This window comes from Melospiza georgiana, chromosome 7 (genome assembly GCF_028018845.1).
Source record: "Melospiza georgiana isolate bMelGeo1 chromosome 7, bMelGeo1.pri, whole genome shotgun sequence".
NCBI classification, from domain to species: Eukaryota; Metazoa; Chordata; class Aves; order Passeriformes; family Passerellidae; genus Melospiza; species Melospiza georgiana.
The window spans coordinates 27,790,197-27,802,524 of NC_080436.1; the positions used below are offsets into that span (position 1 = coordinate 27,790,197).

Sequence of the window (12,328 nt, forward strand, 5' to 3'; positions counted from 1 at the left end):
AGAAAGTTTCTACAGCCACCATCTAAACACTGCTTGATCCTCCAACCCAAGCTCAGGCACTAAGTAGACTTAGTTCTCTTCACAGTAGCTGGTACAGAGCAAATTGTGTTGTAATATTCTGTATTGTGTTGACAACACAGAAATGTGTCTGCTATTGCTGAGAATCGCTTAACACACAGGCCAAGGCCTTTTTTGCTCCTCACATGCCCCCACTAGTGAGGAGGATAGGGTAAGCAAAATTTGGGAGTGGACACAGCCAGGACAGCTGACCCAACTGACCACAGGGATATCCCATTCCATACAGCATCATCTTACAGCTGGGGGATGCAGGAGGAGGAAAAGGGATGTTCAGAGTGATGGCTTCATTTTCACTCTTGTGATTCCCCGCCCCATCCCAGCAGGGGCAGTGAGGGGCTGTGCAGGGCTGAGTTGCTGGGGTTTGTCCAGGACATGTGCCCAACATGGGCCTCAGAGTGTTTGAGATAATTGAAGATTTGATTGGAATGTAGTAGATTGCATTTACAGCTGCTACTGCTGGTTAGCTATTAATCAGCAGCTTCTGTGTTTGCCAGGGCACTTGCTTCCCTTACTGCTTATTAGAGTCTATTGCTCTTAGTAGCTACTTTTTGCTTTTGCTGCTTGCTGTACTGCTTATCATCTGACTGCTGGGCCTGGGAACATTTTGATGACAGCAGTGCCCATGCTCCTGGGATGGCAAGTGGCCAGGGCATCCCTGCTGCTTCTGTGCACTGGGCAGGCCGGAACTCCAGTGTGAACTCAAGCCAAAGGAGTTGGATGAGTCCCTGTGGCAAGAGGACAGCCCAGGTGGCTGTGGCTGGGAAGAAGCCCATGCCATTGCAGTAACATCCCAAAGTGCCTGTGGCTGTGGTCACAGCTGTGCCACAGCTGGCACCTCTGAAGGGCCTGTGGGCCAAGGGTAAGGGCACACTGCAGGAGGTACTCCCTGAAGCACCATGGCTGAGCATGAGGCTCTGCTGGAGTATGTCAAAGCACACCACAATGCAGGGACTGCAGCCATGGGGAAGGCAGGAGCAGGTTTACCTCTGAAAGGACTGTGGCTGAGGTAAGGCCATGCTGGAGTGAGCAGCTGTTTTCAGGGGCTTCATTGTTTTTGGGGGTTAAGGCACAGCAAGTCCCCATAGGAACTCTGCCAGCACTACAACTGCACATTCCTACACAACTCCATGCAGCAAAAGAATCAGACAAGGTAGAGTTTAGCTTCTAGGTTCCTGTGTTGGCCTCAGCTCATCAGTTATCACATAAGCACTCAAAACATGAAACAAAAGTTGCTGAAACAACCCCCTTACTTAGGGCTTGGACTTTACCAGTGTGATACTGGATTGCTAAAAAACTACAATATCTTACCCCTCACTACATGACAAAAGTACTGTGGGACAGTTAACTAAAACCTGTTTCAATTTCTGACCTTAAATTGAAACTACTGTCACAATTTCAAACTCTTTAATACAGAGTACAGCCAGAGTTTGACTTGCAATACTGATTTTGAACCTCTTCCTCTTTTCTACACATAAAATTAGCTATTGGAGCCATCTGCACAATCACATAAGCATATCTATCCACCATCTCAGCCAGCAGTTGGAGACAAAGGCAGGGCAAACTCAAATATCATGCTCAATGTTTACAACTTTCTTTTGTTGAGCAGTAACCACATGATCTTTTACCTGCTGAGGAACTCTGGTTCAAGAGTTCAAATATGATATTGTAACTCCCATCTAACACTTCTTTAATGGCCAAACAACTCCTTATCATTAGTGCCAAGCATATAAGAGAGAGCCCTTTATTGTCTTTCTATAGATTTATCAAATGGTGTTTGATTAAAACACACTTCATGGATGCTTAAGAATGAAAATTCTGATTTATTTTCAATTAAAGCCTTTTTTTGTAGCAGTGATTTTCTAGTGTTTCCTAAAATGAAATTCACATGTAATATGATAATACAGGGCTTTCCACTTTTAGAGGCTCTACCTTGGAAGCAAGATGAAAGCTGACAACCTGAATTTACAACAGGATGTCAAATGATGCCCTAAATACTGCCAACTTCTCCTTTCTGGTACTATGCTTCATATTCACACTTCCACAGGGTGTGTGAACTCATTACCTGGACCTCAAACATTCATGATGGCAAATGTCTGAAAAGTTGTTTTGCACATTCACTGTTTCTTCAGGGTTGTGTAATCATTGAATTCCACTGGAATTTCATACCTAGTTGCTATTGTCTTTAGCACATTTTAGAATAGGGTCTCAAACCTAGCAACCTTTAAATTAAAATATGGGAACTCATCCAAAGCAAAAAGACTGTCTCAACTTCCTGGATGATATCGCTACAATGGAAGTGGAGATCTTCACAATTAATAGAAGCTTTCTATAATAAAGGAGAAAATAGCTCCTACACACCACACTCTCAGGAGCATAAATTAACGCACTGCATAAAAACAGCATAGAAAGATATTCTTTGTAAAAGTGATTGAAACAAATAGTTTAGGCATTTCATATTTCAACCTTACCATCTCGTCTGTTGAGTTTTGCAAAGCTGGGACTGTGAGTACTGAAGAGCTCAGAGGAACTGGTAAGGGCAGCTGAAGGTAAGGGAGATACCAATGCATCATCACAATTATCTGAAAAGAAAAACAAAAAAACAAAACATACAGAGGTCATCATATGAGCAACACATACACCACCATGTGCTATCTCCAGGTGGTGTTTTTTCTACTTAGTAAACAGAGAGTGGACACACAGCAGCACACTTGTGCTTGAATTCACATGTGAGAACTGAAATTAACCCTCTAGAATGCCCCAGTCTGGTGGGACAGCAACCACATGGGAGCTGCTGTTAAGACATCGAAGGCTCCAAAAACTGGAAAATGTTGTCCTTTCAGTGAATGAGATTTGATTGGCTACCCTGCAGTTAAAGAGGGCATTGACTCTTGTTGCAAAAGCCACTGGAAGAGTGCAGCCCTGGCAGCCCTGAGATAACATCCCAGGTGTTCTGTGTTCCGTACAGTTTTTCCACAGAACAGGTATGTAATGTAGCAATTACAACTTCATATTTCTGTGTGGAAGTGACACACAGGAACATGCCACGGGGGCTTTTGCAACATGTAAAAGTGTGTCCCATGCTTCACAGTTGTCTCAGGCTGCACTAAAATCTCAAAACCTGAATACCTCCATCATGTTTTCCTCAAGCTCACACAAACCTGCAGGGCCAAATTAGTTTTGTTCACCCACTTGAGCAGCCGCTACGTTTCTCCCCTCTTTCTTTCACAACTGCTTCTGAGGACAGATGGGCTGTGCTAATACTCAAATGGAATTTTTGAGCCCATAATGTTTGAACAGGGACAGAATTAAATAAAGTAAATTTTCTCATTACAATGCTGTCACATAAATACTCAAGAACATAATGCAGGGTTTCAGTAGGGAATAATAATAATAAAACCCCTCTCATTTTTAATTGAATCTCCCATGGAGCAAACATGGACCTAATTACTGGAAAAGGCCTGCAGGTCACCAGGATCTCAGGCCACCACAGTGTTCTTGCACTCAGAGAGTAAATATGCAGCTTACAAGGATTGGGAGGAGGGGGAGAAGGAAGGGCTACAAAAGACAATAAAAGCAAAACTTGCTTGATAGTTATGAAAATTATTTTAGATTATTCTAAACCTGAGTAATACCTTTTTCATATTGAGACAGATTACATTAAAATATTTCTCATCCCTTTCTACACAGACTCTCTAGAACAACCCAGATACTTTTGCAATCAAAATCCAGCTCTATATGAAGGAAAAATCAATGCAATCAATATAATTTATATCAGTGCATTGAATGATGGTTCTCAAAAACCAAACTTCTATCCAAAACCCCTTCTATCTCTTTGATTCCCAAGAGCAAAAAGGCCTAGCAAGATCTGCAAGATAGATAAATAAGGGGCAGGGCTGCACTGATGTTGTAGCCACAAGGATGATTAGCTAACAAAACAAGTATCATGGTCCTGAGCAGATTCCCTATGACTTACACCCTTTGAATCTGAAAGAGTGGAGGGCTTGAGGTCTCCTGGTACACCATGAGATCAGGCCATAACTCTTCTATTCAGACTTAAAAAATCCCAAACAAAACACCTGTAAATTGAGGGTCTTAAATTCACTGTCACTCATGACCTGAACAGAGATTTAAACAAAGACTGGAAATGGTGAGTTCATGAGGGCACTGAATTCACCCAAACTTCTGCATTCTATAAAACCAGCAAAGGGGTTGAGAACCTCTCAAAAGAAAGTCTAAAATCCTGGTGGACAGATCTACAGGACTATTCAGCAACACTTAAAACATGAGGCTGGAAATAACTGCTTCTGTCCCAATGCACGTTCATCTGTATGTCTGCTGCTACAGAACTGCAATTTCATTTCCACACTAAATTCTGGGATCCTTATTGTGTTTTGTTCTAATAAATAAATCGAAAAAAAAAAAAAAGGAAGAACAAACAGCTGAAATACAGCTAGGAAATCTTCCCTGAATAATACCTAAGTATAAAAACATGTAAGTTTAAGTCTTCAGGATTTAGAACAGCATTAAAAAGTTGATGATAGTTCTGAGAGCACCAGGACTAATACAGCCCAACTTTCAACAGATAAGAGAATAACAATTGATTGACTCAGAGTACATGCAGGAATTTCCTCCAAGTGAACACTATTTTTGAACGGATACTCTGACACAAGGTCACTCTTCTGCCCTTCACTCAGTCAAAACTAACTTTGCACTGAATCAAGAGCTCTACATGCACAGACCTTCAATGCAGAATATGGCACAGTTTAAATAAAAAAAAAAAAAATGCAAACTCTGCAGTAAAGAATTTTCTACATGCCAAATGAAATTCCAGAGTACAGCAGAGTGCTTTGAGAGGTGCATCAGTCAACTTGTACATGCACAACAACCCAGATCATTTGCAGAACAGCACTGATACATCTCTTGTCAGAGATGCCAACATGCACACATATGAGACTGATATTTCTTTGTAAAACTCAGCTGAAATAGGGTACAGAGTTCAAAATGTAGGATGTGCAATACAGTGAGGGTCATTCCACTGGCCCTAGTTCCATGAGAAGGCAATACTGAAAAGCAAACAAACCAACCACCAAAGACACCTCTCAAGATTAAAAAACTCTCCAAGAAAAAAGGTTGTTATCATGTTTCTTTTTGTGATGAATGCAGACAAGACTGAGATGAAAAATTTTATGCTTATGCAAGATCAGAGAAGACCCATGATAAAACTAAAAGCAAAACCAGTGTATCCTGATTCCCACCATACAATGCCAACACACACATTTCAAGAGGCTTCATAACCCCACCTTGATGTGACAGGAAAAAAACATTATTTCAGGTGTTCTCACATTTACAACTCCTTAGCTGTAGTTCCTGACCTATTAATCCATTTGCTTTGGAAGTTTGCCTGTCAGAACAGAAACTTTGCTTCTTGGAGTTAACTGCATTATACACCTATTAAAAACACTGGTTTTAACAATGAATAATTCTACACTACAGAACCATTTAAAACATCTGGACACTCACAAAAGTGCATTTACTAGCCAGTTGTTCAGTTGTTTTCTCCTATGTTTTTCTTGACAAGATAATTAGCAAAGAAATCATGAAAAAGAGGGTCTAATTGTACCTATAAGCCAACTGTTTTATGCAAACCACACAACAATACAGATGTTGATTTGCATTTCAGAAAATGGTGCTGACCTTGAACATGCCAACTTCTGAAAAACAAACAGTTACTGACAGCATTTCCAGTGTTATGAGTGTTACCAGAACTTTCATAAGCAATCTTGCTTCTGGAATTAAGAAAAAGAGTTACATATATCAACCTGAATTTTCTAGGTTTTATTCACTAATGATTTTTAGAAAAAATTGTAAATTTAACAAAAAAAGGAGAAATAAATCTATTATCTTTTTTTTTTTCATTCTATGAAGTTGTTTTATTTATTAGTTTTGACTCTTTTCTTGTAGCTTTAATTACCCTCCAAATAAAAACAAGGAAATATCTTCTCCCTCTTTGCCCATGTATTTTAATTTTTACAGAATGCTTTGAACAATCCCACAAACATAAATGTTATCAGTTCAAAATCATTCAAGTGACATTTAGATACTAACTCTTAGGCTTCTTTGAAACATGTCAGATGATACCAACTTCAGCTAATAGTACATAAACTGGAATTTCAGAGAAGGCCTTTTGCCTAAATACCTAATTAAACTTTGTATGTTGTGAAGGCCTTCAACATCTGTGACATATATGAAAAAAATAACTGAAAAATATGTATCCAAGGCCTAGAGAGACAGTATTTCAAATGTTCCTGAAGAACAGCAGGTTTCTCAAATACAGTAAACATGTTATCAAAACAGAGTTGGCACAGAACTCAGAGATTCAGACTAACTTTACTAGTTCTTCCAGGACACACTTAACACTGGTGTTGGTAGGCTTGGCATGATCCAGTTTATAACCTTCTTCAAGCCTGAGACAGCCTTCATCAGCAGCAACTGGTAAAAATATAGAAAACTTCTGATCACTGGGCACTGAAGACATTTAGAAAATCACAAAGCCCAGGAACCCATCATGGTCACACTTCTGCTTCTTAGAGCAGGTCCTCATTGCATGCCCAAATTGAGATGTGTCAACAAACCTGTCCTGCTCTGGTTTCCCTGGTTCACCTGAAGAGCCAGTGGGACAAAACACATTGATTTCCACTTGTGAGGGCCATCCAGAAAGGTCACTAACATTTCCTGAACAAAAGTTTGGATAAAGAGGACACCATTAGTCAAATATCTCCAGTCCCTGGGCTCCAGAGATTTTCCAAACATCAGCCCCTAACTGCTTTTGGTACTGCTGTACCTTCACCAGGACAAACATGCAGAAAATCCTTTACTACAAAGTTTTTCTTTTTTTTTTTTTTTTATGTAGTAATACATTGTTTGTCAAGACCTCCTATCATTATAATAAGTAATTACTTATACTGGTACTTAGACCAGCAATCTCATATCACCATCAATGCAAAGTATCTGAAAAGCCACAGTAAGACTCAGATCTATGCTGCAGCTACTCTATTAGCAACCATAAGCATCCCAAAATAATTATAAATACCATGAAAGCAGCACTCAGAGTAGGAACATGGTACTGGTGTCGCCTAATAATGCAACTGAGGGAATAGTGGAGGACAGGACAGAGCACGCAAACTATTGACAGAGCAAAAATTGCCTTCTCTCTGCAAAATACAGAAATTGAAGATGAAAAAGGAGAGAATTACAGCCCAGAGAATGGTGCGGTTAGGTGCCATGATGGAGGCAAAAAGACAAATTCAGAAGAGAGTAACTGTCATGCCTCCTGCTCTATCACATGGTAATAAAAGCATTTTAAGGGAAGGTGCTTCCTGTAGGTGCTCTACTTCAAGAACACAGGGTCTGGCACATCACCAAACAGCTCCTGCAGTAGACCCTGCTCATACATCTCTGCTGAAGCAGATGCAAGAGGTGCAGTGAGGGCAGGAGTGCTTGTGGCCAGCTGTGCAAACCCCTGCTTGAACCACAATCCCCAGATTTCAAAGGAGTTTAACAAAAGCTTCACAGAATCACAGGCCTTTAGCATACTGTTAGCTATTTAAATATAAATATGTCCATTTTTTAATAAACATGAAGGAGATTTCAGGGTAAACCAGAGGCCTTGTAGATTAATCTTAAGAGGTCTCACTTGGAAATTAAAGGTATACTATTTCAGTGAGACTTTTGTTGCCAAGATATAATTTTATTCATTATTAAAATACCAGCAGAGTTACAGATGGTACTGAAGTTAAATTGTGTGCATCATTTTGATTGCAATTGTAAATTGTCTCTGTACTGGGATTTGAAGTTGAAAAGATTCACTGGTATTTATAGGCTAGATAAAATTCCTCTTAGCATTACCCACTTAATGGCGTACTTTGTTTTAAAGATATAAACCATGAGTTTTGTACCATGCCTCTTAACAGTCCTCAGGAGTGACCACTGATGCCTTTCACTTCATCTGTTTTTCTCCTGCCTTCTGTAGGTACAATTCTCCTTTGAAAAGGCAAAAAATACGTGCTTGGACTTACTGTGGAAATTAACCTTCACTGTTACAGTCCAATAACATGTATGTGCATGGGAGAAGGACGAAATTCTGTGAGGGGTAAAAAAAAATTACATACACAAAAAACACAGGAAGTGCAGTAAGATGGAGTATGGCTACAGATTTGGAAGAGATTGGGAGATTATTTCTGTATCAACAGTCCCTACAAAAAGCCTCTCACAGGAACTACCACCTACAACTAGGTTCTACTACCAATTTAACGACCTTAGTAAATGATGCTTGAAAACTTGACGATAAAAATAAAATAAAGCCCAAACAACCTGTTTTTCTGTAAAAAGAAATTCCTTCTTTTTTCTTTTTTTTTTTTTTTCCTAGAGCCTGGCTACACGTACATGCACAGCTGTGAACTCCATCTGTTAGCTGAAATGCATGACATATTTTTCAAGATATAAGACACTAGAGAAAGTACTTAACAACACAATGTTCCTTTTTCTTTTCGTGCTATACTGCAAATAAATGCCAATAGTTAAGCTAATCATGAGCTTTTCCTAAGCAACTGTAAATTACATAAGTGTTCCTTCATATGCCTGTAAAGACATAAAAGTATTACTCAATCAGTGCATTTATAGAGTATCTTTTATGATACAGTGTGCACGTATAACCTTGTCTCACAAAAAGTGGTCAAGTCTAATTTTGAATGACTAAGGGGCTCTCATAAAACTGATTCAATACTGGGTCTTATTTTTTTACTGAAACAAGCATGTCTGCCATGTAACTTCTACTCATAATAATGAAGCAGAATTGCATTTGAGGAACAGAGCGACAGGACTCAAACTATGAATTTCAAATAGCCATCAGTGCAGTTCCAGTAAACTAATATGCAGAAGCAATTCTTGTTTTGAGAGGGTGAAAGAACATCAGACTAAGCCAATTACTAACAAAATATAGTTAAAGAAGAATGATCTGAAGTGAAAGGAAGAAGTGCTCTCCGATTTCAGCTCTGTCATAGTCCATGTCATTTAGGTGAGTCATGTCTGCAGCTAAAAAATGAAGGTACAATCACTTTATCTTATACCACATGCTTTTCATTACATCACAGGCTCGTTGTCAGGAATAAGCTGTTGTCAATGAACAGCAAATCCATCATAGAAATCAGTTTTTGACACTCAAAAATTACTGAAACTGCTCTATAATGAAAACAAAAAAGGACCACAACAAAAGGATTTGCTGACTCAGCCTCCCAACATTTATATTTCTATGAACAACCTGCAAAAGCATATTATTGTCCAAAGCTGTGATTTACTCTCAGCAGGTGTAGCAGCAGTTGCCAAAAATTCTTACTACTTTCTCCTCAGAATAAAATGCTTCTTGTGCTCATTTGTCTCTCCTTTCCACATTTCTGATATCCTATTAATGTAAGAGCGCTTTGATCTTTGACCTGAGAGCAGAAACCTAGAAAGCTGGCACAACAGATGAAGCGAATTTTACACCTGAAGTCTGCCCTTTTGACATTCAACACACTTTAGAGAAGAGACAGTATGAATCCCCTCACACCATGGTAGGGAAATGTATCCTGAGATTACCTTTCTGTACAGGAAAACACAGGCAAGTGACTTTGTCAGCACAGGGCAGTTTTTGCTACATTATAAAAAAAATAAAATCTATTAACATGGAGGCCCTTTTCTCTTTTCTCTGGCCACACAGCATCACATTATCACAAGCACTCTTTTTACCTTGGTCTGGATGAGACTTATTACTCATGCATTTCAAACAAAGTTTGAAAGTTTCTTTATACCAAAGATCAAGACTGTCTTTTAACATTTCAAAAGTTTTAGCAACACTCACAAAAAGAGAGACTTGATGCCATTCAAAAGCATCAGACTCTGCTACAAGCATGCTCTGTTCACCAGAGGCCATCACTGACGGAGTTCAGGGCACCACCCATTACGCCATGAATTCGAAAACCAGAACAGTATATGCTTTAAGATATCACAATACAATTAAAACAACACTGAATTTGCAGGAAAAAAGGTTAATGTATGTGCACCCATCAGCAAGGCTGCCAGGATCATTATTAGAAGAAAAACACAGGAATTATCAGAGCCAGTTGGGCTGAGTTCTGTACACAGTCACCAACAGAAAATTAAAATGCAGAGGGGGTACAGCAGATTCTCTGCTGATGTTACTCAGTGTCAAAATTGTTCAGGAATTCATTGGTGAAGCAGTTTTTCTAAGTTTTGCAAATACAATTTTTTAAATGGAATGTAAATATCTGTTTCACTGAGAATAAGGTTTATTGATGAAAAACCCAAACAAATGAGCAGGAGAGAAATAAGAAAAACTTCTGCACAAAAGAAGCAGCACATGGTTTATCATGACTAGAACATGAAAACCAGTTTGGGAAACACAAGTGTTTTATTTGCAGATGGGAGAAAATGACCATTTCAGATAATTAACACCACTAATAAAAAATATCCATTTTCTAGTAAAATTTGGAAAAATAATTGTATCAATTATTTAAGTAGAGACATTATATCTTCTACCACTTAATGATCAGCAAAATGAGGCAGAAACATAGTTCTGACTGCTTAGCATCACAGAACAGAATCACAGAATCATTAAGGTTGAAAAAGACCTCCAAGAGCATTGAGTCAAACCTCTGACTGAACATCACCTCATCAACTAAGCCAGAGCTGCGCCATGTCCAGTCATTTCTTGAACACTTCCAGGGATGGTGACTCCACCACTTCCCTGGGCAGCCCATTCCAATGCTTAACCACCCTGTCAGTAAAGAATCTCTTTCTAATTTCCAAAGTGAACTTCCCCTGGCACAGCCTGAGGCTGTTTCCTCTTGTCTTGTTACTGGTTTCCTGGGAGAGAGGTCAACCCACACCTGGCTGCAACCCCCTTTCAGGTAGCTGTAGTTAGTGATGAGCACTCCCCTGAATCTTCTTTTCTCCAGGCTTTTCTCCCACCTCTCCAAGCTGAGGAATCTTTCATAGAGATGGACATTTATGCTATTCCTCACATTTTGAGTCACCTTAAAATTTAGCGTGCTTGTGGAAGCACTGCTACAAACTTCAGTGGAGCAGCCCAACACCAACTGCTTGTCACCATCACCTGTGACCACGGACACCTAAGATCAGACCTGTAAGGGAAGACTCTGCTGCCTTTGTAGAGATGCACAGTGTAGCTGGGGTACCTTAGAGAAGAAAAACAAGAACCCAATTACCACGACAGACTTCCTTTTGGGGAGTCACACAATTTTCACTAATTCACTGATGAATGCAAGAAGGAAAATTAATGAAGAATCAGCTCTTTGTAAGTTCTTGTCTTGTCTTCTTCCCCAGCACAGTACCATAGTTCACATGCTCCCAGTTTCTTTGAAATCATACAGTTTACCTCCACCTTTGAGAAAGACCCAGGAGTATCTACATAAGCATGATGCCTCATTCCTATTCTCTCTCTTTTTAACCCAACCACTGCTTCGGAAGAGCAATGAGGTTGGACAACATCCATCATGTGGGAAACTCAATCAGGCTGCAGCTTTTGCCTTCCTAAAGGTGATGTTTCTGCTCTGGTTCCCATGGACCTCCATGGAAAAGGGCTTATTTATACAGGCAGACCTTGCAAAGACTTTCAGACTGCCATAACTTCATGCCATAACTTTGTCTGGTAAGGTTATATTGTGCACATCTAAATTTAGAGCTGCTATCTGTAAGCAAACAACAGAGGCAGATTGTGGAATGCTGATGAATTTCACAGGCATGCCCAGCTAACAATGCAGAGCAATTTAAAAGCCATCAATAACCAAGAGGTTGTCCCCTGAATTTTCAAATCAATCATGATAAAATGAATTCCATTTTTATTCTCCCTTTGAATCTTTGGTGAACTCATGGATAAAACTGATTAAAGGGGAAAGAATACACAGCATGGAATTCACTAAATGTGTTCTGTTTGGAGGGGTTCACTAAATGTTTTCAGTTTGGAAGAGAGTCTCTTCAAATTGTGCAACATGCAGGATGGCACACTGAAAACCAATTATAACTGTGAGAGTTTCAGTGCATCCCATAAGGCTGAGAGAATGTTCAATTTGCAGGCTGTGAGCAAGGATTAACAGAGATGAAGGTGGCGGTAAGTGCCCATGTACCATTGCATTTAAATGTAATGTCATTTCAAGGGATGATAAGTAATCATTTC

General features: G+C 39.6%; 1 protein-coding gene across 1 annotated transcript in view; it reads right to left on the reverse strand.

Moving 5' to 3' along the window:
- The window catches only part of CNTNAP5 (contactin associated protein family member 5), a 260,487-nt gene that overhangs the window by 188,912 nt on the left and 59,247 nt on the right, over nt 1–12,328 (reverse strand). The window contains exon 2 of the mRNA XM_058027494.1: nt 2,547–2,657. Within this exon, the coding sequence (XP_057883477.1) occupies nt 2,547–2,657 (111 nt within the window). The remainder of the gene's footprint in view (nt 1–2,546; nt 2,658–12,328) is intronic.